Source organism: Galeopterus variegatus, unplaced genomic scaffold, assembly GCF_000696425.1.
Source record: "Galeopterus variegatus unplaced genomic scaffold, G_variegatus-3.0.2 Scaffold8760, whole genome shotgun sequence".
In the NCBI taxonomy this organism is placed as follows: domain Eukaryota; kingdom Metazoa; phylum Chordata; class Mammalia; order Dermoptera; family Cynocephalidae; genus Galeopterus; species Galeopterus variegatus.
The window spans coordinates 5,787-22,685 of NW_007734871.1; the positions used below are offsets into that span (position 1 = coordinate 5,787).

Sequence of the window (16,899 nt, forward strand, 5' to 3'; positions counted from 1 at the left end):
CTCCACAGCCTGACTCCGTCACCCCCTGCTGCCGTCACAGGGCCTGGATGCTCCCTGACAACACCAAGATTCTTTCTTGTTCATACCTGTCTGTCTTGGTCATTCAATTACTGAACAAATAAACATTTAATCCCTGTTGTAGCTCTATTCTTTCTCACTTCGGTTCTCTCAGTCCTTTGATTTCCCCCAAATATCTCTGTCTCTCTCTTGCTATTTTGAGCCTTTGTCAATATTCACTTGACCGTAAAGGTCTGATCAGTTTCTGAACTGTCTATTCAGTCCAATTGATCTGCTTGTCTATCGTTATGCAATATCACATTGTCTTGATTACTATAGCATTGCAATAAATCTTGAAGTCGGTATAAGTTCTCCAACTTGTCCCCTCCTCCCTGGACTGTTTTGATGATTCTAGATTCTCTGTATTTCCATATAAGCTTCAGAGTCAGCATGTCAATTTCTACAAAAATATCCTTCTGAGATTTTGATTGGGATTGAAGTGAATCTAAAGATTAGTTTGAGAAGAACTGACATTTTAACAGTATTGAGTCTTCCAATGCGTGAGCATGGTATATTTTTCACTGGTGACTTGGGTCTTCTTTAATTTCTCCCAGCAGTGTTTTGTAGTTTTCAGTAGAATTATCTGAAGGAAGAAATGACAGGACTTATGCATGGATTAGAAGTGGGGTGGGGTGTGGGTGAGGAACAAAAGGAGCGAGGGCCAAGTTGAATGTGCAGTTTTTTTTTTTTTTTTTTTTTTTTTTTTTTAAAAATGCCGGGTAAGGGGATCTTAACCCTTGACTTGGTGTTGTCAGCACCACGCTCAGCCAGTGAGCGAACCGGCCATCCCTATATGGGATCCGAACCCGTGGCCTTGGTGTTATCAGCACCGCACTCTACCGAGTGAGCTACGGGCTGGCCCGAATGTGCAGATTTCTGCTTGAGCCCCTGGGTGTAGATCAGGAGGACAGCACCTTTCCCCTGCAGATCCAGCTCAGAGCAGGAAGGACCTGGATTTGCATTCAGCTAACTGACTCCAGGACCATGTTCATGACCATTTGAAACCCACCTCTTTGCACTCACCATCCCAGGGCCTCTGGGCCCCAGAGCCAACCACTGCTGAAATCCGGGGGTGGAGGGGATCTCCCATGGGCCTGCAAGGACCTATTTCCTCCTCCCTCCCCCCAGCACAGCCAACCTTCCTTCCCTCTTCCAGTGGGACAAAAGTGTCTGTTCCAGGACTGGATTCTCCCATCAGGAGCCTCCTGACTGGTCACCCAGGGTCAGATGGCCCCTCCATCTCTTGCTGTCACTCCTGGCTCTTCAAGCTAATGAGACCTGCCCTGATTCCCTAGCCAGGCCAGCAGCCATAATCTTTCCTAGCAGGGGGCATGGGAGAGGGGGGAGGAAAAAGAACGGGCCCCTTATGGTGAGACACGATGACCCAGCCACAAGGAGGGATCACTGAGCGTGTGCGTGTGCGTGTGTGTGTGTGTGTGCATGTCTGTGCATGTGGGTGTGTGTGCATGTGTGTGTGTGTGTGTGTGTGTGCACGCACGTTTGGGTGTGTGGGGAAGTAGAACAGACCCAGGGAGATATTATCGTCCAGAGAGACAGATGAGAGGAGAGAGACAGAGAGAGAGAGAGGCAGAGAGAAGTACAGACAGAAGGACAGCAAGGGTCAGAGGAAGAGGCAGGGAAAGGAAAGAAACAGGAATAGAGGTGGGTGCTTCAGAGCAGCAGGGTTGGATAAAGGACAGAGGTGCTGAGACTAGGCTGGAGTTACAGGGACAGGTGGGCAGGCAGGAATATGGCAAAGTGAGAGACAGACACACAGACAGTGACAGAGAGACACAGAGGCTGGGACGGAGAGAGAGATAGACACACAGGCAGACAGACAGGCACACACACACACACACACACACGGACACACACGAACAGGTCAGAATAGAGACAGAGCCAGAGAGAGAGAGGGAGAGAATGAGAAGTGAAGACAGCAGTGCAGGTCATCAGTAAAGACAGACGGAGAGGATCAGGCGGAGAGTGAGAGGGGTACACAGGCAACAGGCAGAAACGGCACAGCCTGAGGCCCAAGTGAAAGAGAAGCTGAGGTACAGACACCCAAGACGAAGACCAATGTTGTAGAGAGAAAGAGGGAGAAGAGACGAAGAGGAAGTGGAGAATCTCAGGTTCGAAGACATAGAGACAGACGTCAGGGACAATAGTGGGACAGGTGCAAAACAGAGAGAGAGAGAAGGGAAACTGAGCAGAAAAGAGTGAACAACGAGGCCCCACAGAGATGAACCAGTTGGAAGAGGGGCTGTTGCGGAGAGAAAGGGGACCCAGGCGAGGGGTCCAGAAAGCCCTGCGTCCTTCACTTTTCACATGATCTGTCAGGAACACCTGACATTTCTCTCCTTTCTCTCTTTCTTTTTTTTTAAAGATGACCGGTAAGGGGATCTCAACCCTTGACTTGGTGTTGTCAGCACCACGCTCAGCCAGTGAGCGAACCGGCCATCCCTATATGGGATCCGAACCCGCGGCCTTGGTGTTATCAGCACCGCACTCTCCCAAGTGAGCCACGGGCCGGCCCTCTCCTTTCTCTTTGATGCATCTCTCTTGCAACAAAGCTGGAGGGACACCAGTTAGACCTAAGGAAGGACTTCCCTGAGGGGTGGGGACTTCTGGTCACTGGCAGGAGCTGGGGCCTCCCTTCCCCGTCAGTCCTAATTGCCAAGATGTCGTGGGGGAGGGGGAAGAGGGGATTAAGCAGACGGTGCCCTTCCCCCTCCCAGCCAATGTCACCTCCTGGTGCCCAGTCGAGTCCCCCACCTTGGCCAGGATTACCCTCCGAGATCCAGGCCATGGCAAATGACATCACTCCCAGCCTGGGCTTAAAATCTCCCCTTGTGAGGGGACCTGCTTCCTTCAGCCTCTGCTGTCCGACAACTCTGTCCAGGACTTGGGCCACCAGGAGAGCCCCATCCCTCCTTTCTGAAGGTGAGTGTCTGCAGGAGAGGCGAAGGGGACTGAGGAAGGGAGAGGGAGAGGGAGAGGGAGAGGGAGAGAGAGAGAGAGAGAGAGGAGAGAGCAGAAGTTGGGGCTGTTTTATTCATGGCTGTGTTTTCAGTGCCTGGCACGGGGTATGACAAGAAGAAGCGTGTGACGTTTGCTGAACAATCACAGGTGGGACAGAGGTTCTGTCCTGGCATCTGGGGATACGGGCTGGGCTATAGCTGCAGCAGGAGGGAGTGAAGTCAGACAGTGGGGACTGGCCATGGCGTGAGGGACACCGGAGGGGCCGGGGTGGCTTGTGGTTGATCTGATCAAGCTCTAATGGCACCCAAGGATGGGGCACCTCACCGCTGTTCCAAGGCAACTTCTTAGCACCCCTCCCTGTTGTATTTTCTTTAAAAACTCATCACTGCCTAAAATTTTCTTTTCATTTGTGCGTTTATCCACAAATTACCTGTCTCCCTCGCTGAACCTTGATTTCTTCCCAGTGCCTGGGATGTGGTGGGGTTTGCCTGATATTTGCTGAATATAGGAAGGGATGGATGGCAGAAGTGGGACTGAAGAGACACACACAAGGAGGGCCAAGGTCTTGTGGCGGAAGCGAGAGGGGAGAGGGTAGAATGTGAGACCACCCAAGGGGGCCAGGAATGTAATGACTGGGGGATCATGGTGCTAGTGGATTGATTACTTGGGGCCCTCACAGCAGCTAGAAGCTCTGGCTTTCCTGGGTCCCGTATTTGGTGGTGGGTACAATCACCCCAGCTCCTAGTCCCCCCAGACAGATGAGCCGACGGGAGCTGCAGACAGAGGGTGATCCCGGCTGAGCCGGGGAGTCTCGTCAAGGGCTGGCGTGGAGCTACATGCGCCTGGGTTTAAACTCGGCCCTTTGCTCACTGTGTGGCCTTGGGCCCTTCACGTGGCATCTCTGGGCCTCTGTTTCCTCATCTGCAAAGTGGGGACATGACAAGTTACCACAGTGATCCAGCCAGATGAGCCATGGGGAACCCGTGTCACAGGCCTGGACTGTGATGACGGCAGGGGAGGGGCTGGCCCCATCCCACTTCTGGGGACCCCAGTACATGTGAGGATCAAGGGTGGGACTCGAGGGCCCGAGAGATTTGGATTCTATCCCTGGCTCTGCCACTCGTCACCCACGTGACCTCAGGAATTGACGGGACCTCTGCCAACCTCAGTCCCCTCCTCTGTGAAAGGGACATCTGAGCTCCGTGGGGCTGTGGTGAGTGTCCTGAGAGGCCGTGTGGCTTGGTGCTCAGGAGGGCAAGGCCCGGGAGGCAGGTGCTGTTTCAGTCCTGGCTCTGCCGCTGATGTGCATAATGGGACTGGGGACTGTGCTTTTCTGAGCCTCAGTTTCCTCCTCTGTAAAGTGGGGATGCCAGTAGGATCTGCCTTATAGGAAGTTTCCACTGGATTGCCGTTCACTCAGATCTGTTCCCAAGGCCTTTAGTGCAGTATCTGTGCAGGTGGTAACCTCTGGAGGTCCTTATTGTCATTAGCTGCCTGACCTGGGGTGGGTACCTTCCTCCCTGCCAGGCTCGGTTTATCCATCTGTAGAATGGGATTATCTTTGTGTTTGATCACAAAGTGGGTGTGATCATACAGGCCTCACCTGTCAGAACACCTGCTCAGGTGGGACCCTGGGGTCCAGGGATGCCGAACACCTGGAGCTCTGAGGACCAGTCTGAGGCCTCATAGATTGGTCCCAAGACAGGGACTTAGGTCTCCCTCACTCCACCCTTTGGGACCATGAAACATCATTGCCTTGAAATTCAGCCAGGCGGGTGTTGGGTGGCTGTCAGGTTCGTTGTCAGTACCCGTTGAGAAGGAGAATTGCTGCTGCTGGGCTCCTTGAGGTCTTGCACACAAGCACTGGCCGAGTGTCTGTGGAGGGAAGGGTTCCTGGAGATTGTGCATCACCAGCTGCCTTACCTTGCTGCCAAACCCAGAGAAAAGTTTCAATGGATGTTTGATATTATATTTATTGTTATTCTTTTTTTTAATTTTTTAAGTTTTCTTTTCTTTTCTTGTTACTCTTGACGACATCTTGTCTGCAGAGCACTTACTAGATGCCTAATGAGTACGAAAACCCTCAGTTCCTGGAGGACATTATCATGATCAGCTGCTTGGTCTTGGTCAAGTACCTTCCCTCCCCTCAGGCTCAGGTTCCCTACCTGCAGAATGGGGTCATCCTGATGTGAGAATTCTAGGCTTTCCTACGGGGTCAACTGCCTGGCAGGGTGACCTGGTGCAGATGTGGTGGTGAAGACAGTAGAAGTGGAGCTTTTGTTCTGAGCTCTGCAAGTCGTCCCTAGCAGGGCGAGTTCACAAGTTTCCCTGTTTCCACTCTCTGGAGTTTCATATTAAACATTATTGTTCCTTGGAGAATTGGGAGAGGACAGAGGGAACTCAGGTTACAGGACCGGGAGAATAGGGCCTTCATGAATTCTCCAGGGTTGGAATCCCAGGTCCCCACAGTGAGCTGTGTGACCCAGGCAAGCCACGGTGCCTGAGCCTGAAGATGTTCTCATCTTTAAAATGTAAGCATCTTAGTAATACAGCCTCTACCTTCCACGGTTGTGCTAAGGATTTAATTACATCCTGCATGGCGAAGACTTGTGTATTAATTATCCATAGCTGTGTAACAAATTACCCCCAAATCTAGCAGCTTTTTTTTTTTTAAAGATGACCGGCAAGGGGATTTTAGCCCTTGACTTGGTGTTGTCTGCACCACGCTCAGCCACTGAGCAAACCGGCCATCCCTATATAGGATCCAAACCTGTGGCCTTGGTGTTATCAGCACCGCCCTCTCCCGAGTGAGCCACAGGCCGGCCCTCAAATCTAGCAGCTTAAAACAGTAAAAATGTAGGATCTCATATAGTTTCTGAGAGACAGGAGTCCAGGAGTGGCTAACCTGCATGACTCTGGCTCAGGCTGTCTCATGAGGTTGTAGTCAGATGCTGACCAGGACTGAAATCCTTTGATGGCTTGACTGAGGCTGAGGAATCAGATTCCATGGTGGCTGTTGGTAGGAGGCCTCAGTTCCTTGCCACATGCCTCTCTCCACAGGACTGCTTGAGCGTCCTCATAACATGGGAGATGGCTCTTCTCAGAGCAAGTGCTACCCTAGGAAGTCACCCTCTTTTCTGCAATATCCTGTTGGTCACACACATCGGCCCTCCTCAGTGGTAGGGGTCTATGCAAGGGTGTGAATACCAGGGGGTAAGGATTATTAGGAGTTACCTTGGAGGCAACTTGATTCTTAGGACATAATGTTGCTGTTTTTATTGTTATTATTATGCGCTGACCTTTCCTATCAGGTCCTACATAATCTTTCTACTTTCTCCCTTGATCACTGTGCTCTGGTCACACAGGACCCCTTGTTTCTCCTCCAAGACAAAATGATCCCAGACTCCAGAAAACCTCTACCGCAGATCTTATTCACCTTAATTAGATGCCTTGCCCTCACCCCAAACTCGGTTACTATCATATCATCCTGTTTTATTTTCCCTGGAGTTCCTGAAACTCTCTGAAAGCATACAGATCTGTTTCTTTGTTTATTGTCAGCTTCTCTGACTGGAACCTAGAAGTTAAATTCCATGAGAACTGAGATACTGTGTGTCTTATTTCTTGCTGTATCCCTAGTCCCTAGAGGAGGGTAGGCACTCAAAAAATATTTACTGAATGAACAGTAGAACCTCAATTTATAAGTAGACCTCCCCCTGACCTTGATGAGAGGTCAAAGAAATGACAGGAAGGAGGAGGTGGGAGCTAAAATAAATGTTATCCATTTTTTATTCACTTTCTTATTTTTCAAATACTTATTGGGGGTGCTGAGGACACAGCAGGGACTGAGGTACCCCCAGTTCCTAAACTCAGGTAGCTGATAGAGTTGGGGAGACAGACAGGTAAACCAACATATAAATATGTTATTTAATACATGCTATGTCCTGAAGGATGGGGGGGGGAGAGAAAGAGAGAGAGGAGAGACAGAGAGACAGAGAGAGAGAGGGAGAGAGAGAGAGGGAGAGAGAGAGGGGGGAGAGAGATCCAGTTTAGAATGTGGGATGGCTTCCCTGGGAAATTATGCTGAGATCTGGAGGAGGAGAAGGGGTTAGCTGGTGAAAGGGGCCTTTGGACCGGGGGAGAGGCATTTCTGGCTCAGGAAACAGCTTATACAAATATCTGCAGAGGCCGAGAGGTTTTCTGAGGCCATTGTAATGAGGGCAATGGGGAGCCTTGCAAAGGTATTCATGTTTTGTTTGGTTTTTGGAGAGTTCATTGTTTTTGCTTTTAAAAAGGTATAACACGCATGATTAAAAACTAATCCAAACTGTAAAAACAAGGTATGGAAACGGCATACCTTCCCAGAGGCAGCTACTGTTACTGTTTTTTCCCCAGGAATTTTCTGTGTATATACAAGCATATATTATATATATATATGTATAAAATCACTGCCCTGTTTTGAAAATTACAAATGGAGTGTACTATATACACTGCTCAGCACCACACTTTTTCCTTTGAATACATATTATATAATAAACATTATAATTTTATAATATTTATAATATATAATAATACAAATAATTATTTGTAATAATAAATATATATTATATATAATTTGGTCATATATGATATCTAATACACACACACACAGTCACCCACCCCTATTGTCAAAGTGTGATTAAGAAGATTTAAAAACCTGACTCTCAGACACATACATAACAAGCCCAGGTCAAATATTTATTTGTTATTATTATTAATGAAGGAATCAGCTGTTTCCAAGGAGAATTTGAGGAACAGAAGTTAATACAGTTATTCAGGAAAGATGTGCTGAAAAAAGTTTGCCAGATTAGATACAAAATTGGTTAAAGACTTACAAGGCAATGAAGCTGTAACCTTAGAGGTTATGTCTTCTGGGCCGGCCTGTGGCTCACTCGGTAGAGTGCGGTGCTGATAACACCAAGGCCCCGGGTTCGGATCCCATATAGTGATGGCCGGTTTGCTCACTGGGTGAGCGTGGTGCTGACAACACCAAGTCGAGGGTTAAGATCCCCTTACCGGTCATCTTTTAAAAAAAAAAAAAAAGAAGTTATGTCTTCTACCAGAGAGAAATCATTTACAACCAAACTTCTGGAAGTTGCCCTTTACCTTGTCAGAATCTGGGCTCTAATCGATAATGAACAATAGGGCTGGGCATTAGCTCACTTGGTTAGAGTGTGGTGCTGATAACACCAGTGTCAAGGGTTTGGATCCCTGTACTGGCCAGGTGCAAAATATAAATAAATAAATAAAGAGGAAAAAAAGGAAATAAACAAAGGCAAAGTCCCTTAGAAAGTGGAAAGTGAAGTAATCTTTGGGTGGATCTGTTAAACGAGGTGCCAGGATGACTTGGAAATGACACGCGGTCGTCCTTTTCTCTTATTGCCAAGCTTAAGACAATTTCTCTTAGCTATATACTAGGGATCTTTTAAAATCTGTAGAGAGCAGCCTTATACTTTCAAATAACTGTATAGTATTCCCTTGCATGGATGTGCCATAATTTACTTAATATAATGTACTTAATTTACATAATGTAGTTAACATATGTTCTTTGGTGGATGTATAGGCTGCTTCCACATTTTGGCAATTATAAATACGCTGCATCAAAATCCTAGTGTAAAGTCTACGCAAACATCTGCTTGCAAATGACAGCCACCGTCATCACCAACAGTTGCGTGGCACTTAGTACCTTAGGAATATTAATGCATTTAACTCTCAACTTACAACCTAAAGATGTAAATGCTGTTTTCCTTCTCATTTTCCAACAAAGCAACTGAGGTACACACTGAAGGTGAATTGCTGGGACAAGGGAAAGAGGTGTTTTACTTTGATAAATGTTTGCACTTTGTTCCAATCTGCACAGCTACTGACCTGTGTCAGGAGAGCCTGTTTCTCCACCCTGAAGCCAGCGCTGAAGCTGAACCTCTTTTATCTTTGTCAACCCGATAGGTCAAAAATGATCACAGGGAATCATCAGTCACTGTAGTTTTAATGTGACTCTCTCGTAGGGTGACCAAGCATCCTAGTTTGTCTGGGACTGTTCTGGCTCTAGCACGGAAAGTCCTACATGCAGGAAAGTCCCACATCCCAAGAAACCCTCCATTTTGGGCTAACAGGAACAGTTGGTCACTGTACTCTCCCTGATTATGTGGGAGGCTGAACACCTTTTCCTGTGGTCACAGAAAGAAAAGATCATGGAGAAGGGAGTGTGGCAGGATCAGATTTGTTGAAGGCTAGAGTAGGCATAAGAGGCCCACCATGGCATCAGCTTTCTGCTTTACAGAGTCTCAATGAAGGTCCGACAACCTAAAGCAGAAAACCGTTTTATAGGTGAGGAAACTAGGGCACAGACATGTGAGATAAATGGCCCAAGGTCACCTACCTAAGAAGAGACTGAGGTGGGATTTGAACCTCACTGGGTGAGTAACTGGAGAATGCTTAAGCGACCCCCATCTTCTCTTGCAGGCCCCCTGACCTGGGCCCCAGTGTCCCTGAAGATCATGATGGCATATATGAACCCGGGACCGCACTATTCTGTCAACGCCTTGGCCTTGAGTGGCCCCAGTGTGGATTTAATGCACCAGGCTGTGCCCTACCCAAGTGAGTACAGTCTTTCTTGCCACCCCAGGCTGGCCCATCTGTTGGAGATCTCTGGGGTCCCTTTCTCTCAGGAAGAAGGCACTTAGAGAGGTGACATTGGGGCCATACTCCAGCCCTATGTGTTCATCTGCAAATGCAAAACATGGCTACATATCACTTAGGGATGTAGGAAAACATATGGACGTTCCTAGACATTAATTAGGATATTGGTTGCCTCTGGGGTGAGGAAAAGGGGAAATGATCTGGAAGGGGAACCAAGAGGAAAGTGCACCTGTTAGCAAAGTCTTATTTCTAAGAGAAGTGAGCACTCGGCTACTGGTGGCCTTATTCTTCAGCTGTTTTTTTTCTTTCTTTCATGAACTTGAACTATACGGACTTGCCACTCTTCTAGGCTAGAAATGCTTGACTATCAGGGGTGTATGTGTCCACTGAGCATGTCTCACACAGTGCATAAGACATTTTAGAGGAGGGAGAGATGCCGGCCTGTCAGCTCAGTTGGGTAGAGCACAGCCACACAACACTGAGGTCGCAGGTGTGGGTCCCGGTACTGACCAGCCACCGAAAACAGACGAAACAAGTGAGGAAAAGAACAGCTCACACACCTCCAAGACGGGGCTGGAGCTCGTTCCCCTCAGGGTGGGGCAGGACCCTCCAAGGCACGTTAGGGGACAGGATCTGAGTGCGAGGGGACTGATGAGGACTAATCAGAACAGCCACTTCCAGGGGGTTGGGGCAAGAGGCTCATGGCCACAGAGCCCGTGAACTCCAAACCCACCAAACCTCAGGGCTGAACTCCGAGCCTCGGGTGAACCGGGCGATGCTGAATTCTCCCTCGAGGCTCCACCCGGGGGGCGGGGGGTGACTAATCAGCATAACGTGGGACGCCTGACCCAGCGCGGTGATGAGCTGCGCCTGCGCCCAGAACCAGGGTCTCACGCCGGCAGACCCGGGTCACCCGACGGTCCTCTGTCTGCTCCCCGCCCCAGGCGCCCCGAGGAAGCAGCGGCGGGAGAGGACCACCTTCACCCGGAGCCAGCTGGAGGAGCTCGAGGCCCTGTTTGCCAAGACCCAGTACCCAGACGTGTACGCCCGCGAGGAGGTGGCCCTGAAGATCAACCTGCCCGAGTCCAGGGTCCAGGTGGGGCGTTCTGCTTGCCCAGCCCCTCCGGACCCTCCCTGTGACCTCCCACGGGCCCTCTTCAGACCCGAGTGAGGGGAGGGGGAAGAGGTGGCAGAGCAGCAGCTATAGGCACAACACGGCCTGACAACGCCTTACTCTCGTTATCTCGGTGACCTCTTGGCACTCTCTCCCTTCACACTCCGCCCGGCTGCACTGGCCTCCCGTTCTTCCTCTAACACGCCTGCAAAGGGCGCTCCTGCCTCAGGACCTTTGCACGCTCTGTCCCTCCACCTGGAATGCTTATTCCCCGGATAACCACAGGGCTTGCTCCATCACCTTGTTCATGTCTTTGCTTATCAATCAGTCAAGTCACCCTATCCATCAATGAGACACACACTGATCACATCGTTTAAAACGGCAGTTGATAGCGAGTGGCACTGACAACACCAGAGTTAAGGGTTCAGATCCCCATACCCACCAGCTGCCCACCCCCACGTCAAACAAAATGGTGGTCTTTTTCCACCACCCTAACTCTACTGCTCCCCCTTGTCCTGTTCAACTGTCTCCTCCATAGCATTTATGACCTTATAAAATACTGTGATTTACATATTTACTGTTTATATAGAATTTACCCCTCCCAATTAGAATGTCAACTCTACTGATGTATCCCCAAAGTAGTAGAAGATGGTTAATCCATGTTTATTAACTGATTAAATGGGTGAATGGACGGATGGATGGGTGTGTGTGTATGTACCATTGGATGGATGGATGGGTGGGTGGGTGGAAAATGCATGTATGTGTGTTGGACTGCATGTACGTGTATGTGTAGGTATGATTGAAAGGATGGATGAATGTACGCATGTGTGTGTAATTGAATGGTAAATGTATCCATGTGTGTTTGTATGATTGTATGAATGATTAGATGGATGTATGAGTGTACGACGTATGCATATATGTACAGTTGTATGTATACATGCATGCACAGTGGAATGGATGAATGGATGAGCATACTTATGTATGTATGAGTGTATGTATGTACATGTGTATGTATGATTGGAAGGACGGGTGAATGTGTGCTTGTATGATTAGATGGATGAATGTATGTTTGTATGATGCATGCATGTATGGTGCATGTATATCTGATTGTATGCACGTATGTGCATGTGTGATTGAATGAATGAATGCACATATAATTGCATGCATGTATGCACATATTGCGTGGATGAATCTGTATGTGCATGCATGATTATATGTATGTGTGATTGAATGAATGAATGCATGTGTGGTTTGTTTGTATGTATGCATTTAGGCATGCATGAATGTATGACTGGATGGATGAATAGGTGCCCCATAATTGGATGAAACTGAGAGGTGTGACTCTGGCACCTCTCATCAATAATCACATCACTTCTGGGCACCCGAGGGCTCTTCTGGGCCTCTTCTCTACTTACACACCCCATTTCCCCTCTTACCCCCAGGTTTGGTTCAAGAACCGCAGGGCTAAATGTAGACAGCAGCGGCAACAGCAGAAACAGCAGCAGCAGCCCCCAGGGGGACAGGCCAAGGCTCGTCCTGCCAAGAGGAAGGCAGGCACATCCCCAAGACCCTCCACAGATGTCTGTCCAGACCCTCTGGGCATCTCAGATTCCTACAGCCCCCCTCTGCCTGGCCCCTCAGGCTCCCCCACCACAGCAGTGGCCACTGTGTCCATTTGGAGTCCAGCCTCAGAATCTCCTTTGCCTGAGGCCCAGCGGGCTGGTCTAGTGGCCTCAGGGCCTTCTCTGACCTCAGCCCCCTATGCCATGACCTATGCCCCAGCCTCTGCATTCTGCTCGTCCCCCTCAGCATACGGGTCTCCGAGCTCATATTTCAGTGGCCTGGATCCCTACCTCTCTCCCATTGTGCCCCAGTTGGGGGGCCCGGCTCTCAGTCCCCTCTCTGGCCCCTCTGTGGGACCCTCCCTGGCACAGTCCCCCACCTCCCTGTCAGGCCAGAGCTATGGCGCCTACAGCCCTGTGGACAGCTTGGAATTCAAGGACCCCACGGGCACCTGGAAATTCACCTACAACCCCATGGATCCTCTGGACTACAAGGATCAGAGTGCCTGGAAGTTTCAGATCTTGTAGAAGATGCTCTCTGCATCTCTCTCCGTCTGGCCTCAGGACCCTCTCTTGTCTACATCTGCCTCCCTGCAGCCTAGATCCCAGGACATCATCCCTGAGAAGACAACAGGAACTAGCAATCCTTGCAAAGGTTGTGGCCTCTTTGGCTTCATGTGCAGCTTAGCTCAACACAGTCCACCCCTTTCCCCACTAGGGAGAAGCTCCTCCTTCTCCTGGGACAGCTCAACAAGTCTTAGTAATTCTTTCAACCCCAACACCATCTGGCACAATTGTGACTGGTGCATTAGACCATTGGCCCCAGAGTCCAGAAACTGGTGCTGAGAACTTGCCCCGAGAAGAAATTAAACCAAACTTGTAGTTGATTGGGGGTCACGTTTAGGTCAGAATCATGTGCCCTTGAACAAATAGGTAGGGAGGTTTGATTCCTGAACTTTCCATTTGGACACTTGTTTAGCATATAGCTAGGGATCCTTCTAGAAATTCCAAAGACAGGCTTTAAGAGACCCCATCAGGAAACCTTAGGTCAATTATACAGCTACATTAAAAACTTTATTTGGAAATTTTACAGATTTCACAAATGTCAGGCTTACATGGTAGGTTTAGGGGGTTTTTTTGATATATATATATGTATACATGTACATACATGCATATATATAATATATACATACATATGTATATTTTTTTCTTAGTTTCTTTTTTTTTTTTTTTCTAAAAGATGACCGGTAAGGGGATCTCAACCCTTGACTTGGTGTTGTCAGCACCACGCTCAACCAGTGAGCAAACCGGCCATCCCTATATGGGATCCGAACCCGTGGCCTTGGTGTTACCAGCACCGCACTCTACCGAGTGAGCCACAGGCCGGCCCCTCTCTTAGTTTCTTTTTAAAGACAATTTGTCATTTATTCACTCAGCACATTGGGAATGGACATATTTGGTAGGAGAATGGAAGGCAAATTACCTGTTCCATATCTACCTTTTTTTTCCTTTGTTTTAAGATATTGTAAAAGTGAATTCAACCCAAATATTTGTGGAATTGGGGTGTACCAACTATAGTTGTGGGCATTTCAAAGAGGAGACAGGCTTCCCATCTATAAGTATACAAGAGACAGAGGTTACAGAGAAATGGATTTGGAGGCAGCCCCACATATCAAACATATATATATTCCCTCTTAGATTTTTTTATTTTCAGTTTCTTTCTTTCTTTTTCTTTTTTTTTTTTTTTTTTTTTTTTTTTTTTTTTTTTTTTTTTTTTTTTTTTTGGCAGTGCGGGGTTGTGTGCATGTGTGTGGCTGGTACAGGGATCGAACTCTAGATCTTGGGGTTATCAGCACCATGCTCTAACCAACTGAGCTAACGGTCAGCCCTTATTTTCAGTTTTGATGTGGGATTGGAAAATAGAGCTTGGCCTGAGGAATTTTTCCTGGAGCAGCATCACTATTTCTTGAAATACAATTTCACCCACAATGACACAGACAAGCACTGTGAGAATTTGAAGAAGGATTCAGGTATTTTGACACTCTTAGAAGTTTGGTGCTTTGGCCCCTGCCTCCTCAGTCTGAGTCCGCCTTTCATTTTTTGGGTGGGGGAGGCAGGAATCCAGAGCTTTTCATCAGTGGATTTCTCAAGGCATGGGGTGAACGGAAGTAGAGCAGGCAGGTAGTGGTGTGCTGATAGAGGGTTAACAAGTGGCCCTCAAAGGAAGAGCGAAGTCCTGATCAGTCGCGTTCGCCAGTTTCCATGGTGTAAGTACTCCCACTGTGGCTGATTTCAAGCTATCAGCCTGAGGTCACTGAACTTGGAGTTGGGAAGAGATGTGGACCCTCTGTGCTCAGGAGCAGGTTACAAGTTGGCACCAGTGTCCCAACATCAGCAGGAAGGCATGGTGTGAAGAGACACTGGGTAGGTGTCATGATTTTTCCAGCTCCATCCCAGGAGAGGTCCACACAGCCTAGTCCCCACGGAGGGACACACTGTGATCACTGGAGACCACAAAGATGCTTTCTTCAACACACAACTTGTTCATCTCTCATGGGCCTGAGTCATGCTGGGCTCTGGGACATCAAATCCAGGAGTAGCTCAGAGTCCGGTGTGGGACACAAAGTATGAAGACAGGAAAATGACACACATTGGGGTGGAGGCTGGGGGATCCAGACAGAATTCGCAGAGGAGGCTTAGGGAGGACATGACATTGTGCCCTGGGTTTGTGCAGAAGTTGGGACAAGAATCCAGTGTTAGTTTTTCATTCTGCAGACTCCTGGGCTCTGTGGTGGAGTCTGGGGACTCAGGTGTGGACGAGAATCCCCCCCAGCCCCGCCCACAGAGTTCCCCATTCATGGGGAGGCCATGTCTTGCACAGACAATCCAAAGGAAGCTTGATGTGGGGATCAGGGAGGGCTGGACGGATGGAAGCAATGTTCTGGGGAGGGTGGGAGGTCATAGAGGCTGGGGGGCCCCAGTCACAGGTCGACGGGGTAAGACTTCAAGTCCCTGATGCTGGGGTCTTCCAAGACCTCTGTAGGCGGTGACAAAAGTGAGGAGTTGAGTCTGATCAGGAGGCTCCACGTTCCTCTTCCTGGACCAGCCTCCTTGAGCTCTGTTTCTTCAGTTGTCCCCTGGAGATATCAAATGTTCTACTTCCTGAAGCCAGGAACGGAGTGAAGGCAAGTGGGGACATGAGGAGGAGGCCAGGAGCCCCCTTCATTCTGTGTCAACCTCGTGTCCTCCCCGTTCCCACCCACTGGCATTCCAGGTCCTCCTTCCCTGGCCACCCACAGAGTGAACGTGATTAAAATGTTGAATCCCGTTTAAAGTCTGGGTGATTTTTTTTTAATTTCCATGTTTTTTCCTGGAGGGACAGAGTGGGGGAGGTAGATACAGGTGTTTTGGGGACTTGGGTCCCTCCATGTGCTTTCTCTGCCTCATCACCGTCTTTTCCTTGATTTCTCCCTAAAGCCAATTAAGAAGGAACATGGGCTCCGGGTCCACACGCCCAGCCCCCACCCCTCTGTGACCTTGCCAGGCTTCCCAGTCCTTCTCTCTACAGGGCACAGTGATAATGCTTCCTGCCTCGGTGGCCGGATGGGACATTAAAGGAGCGACTTCTGTCCAGCACTGGGAATCACACCCGGCCTTGGAAAGCCCGGCCTCTTTGCTTCTGACCTGCAGTTCCGTCTCTCCCACCTCTTCCTTTCCTTTCACCTTCTACCTGTCTCCCTGGATCTGTTTCAGCTTCTCAGTGTCATCCTTTCTCTCACATCTCTTTTTTTTTCTCTCTCTCTTTCCTTCTTTTTCTCCTGACTGTCTCTTGGACTCCTAGGTCCCCATTTCTCTTTGCTGGATTTTTGTCCTTTTCATTCTTTCCCTCTCTTCCCTTTTTCCTTGCCTCCAACTTTCTGTTTCTCCAGCTCTAAGTCATCTTTCCCGGCTTTCATCTCTCTTGATTGCTGAGTGCCAGATTAAGATTTGTGTTGGGGAGGATGGGGGAGTCCAATGCAGGATTGGTGGGGTTGACAGACCTGCTGCCCGAGCCTGGCTTAGCCAAGTCTGGTCATCTGATTTTGGGTGATTCATTTGTCCCAGCCTCAGTTTCCCCACATGTAACATGGAGCATCTAAGAAGACCCACCTCAAGAGAATGAAATGAAGTTACTATGTTCAGCACTTGGTCCTGAAGCCTGATAAATGGTAAGAGCTCAATAAATGTTTGTTTTTGTGGTAAAATACACATACCATAAAATGTACCATTTTTTCCATTTTACAGTGTGTAATCCAGTGGCATTAAGTATGTTCACAGAAGAAACCAGACACAAAATGCCACGTATTGTATGATTTATATGAAATATTTAGAATAGGCAAATCCATAGAGGCAAGAAACAGATTAGTGATTGCCCGGGTCCAGTTGGGATGGCTGAGTGGGAAGTGACTGTTCAATGGGTACAGGGTCTCCTTTTGGGGTGACAAAAAATTTCTGGAACTAGATAGTGGCCAG

At 48.7% G+C, this 16,899-nt stretch overlaps 1 protein-coding gene across 1 annotated transcript; it reads left to right on the top strand.

Moving 5' to 3' along the window:
• The first annotated feature begins 2,894 nt into the window (after positions 1–2,894).
• CRX (cone-rod homeobox) lies at positions 2,895–12,915 on the top strand. The gene is made up of 4 exons (XM_008593141.1): positions 2,895–2,997; positions 9,535–9,669; positions 10,656–10,807; positions 12,268–12,915. Exons 2-4 carry the CDS (start codon positions 9,570–9,572, stop codon positions 12,913–12,915), a joined length of 900 nt encoding a protein of 299 aa, XP_008591363.1. The 5' UTR covers positions 2,895–2,997; positions 9,535–9,569.
• The last annotated feature ends 3,984 nt before the right edge of the window (positions 12,916–16,899 follow it).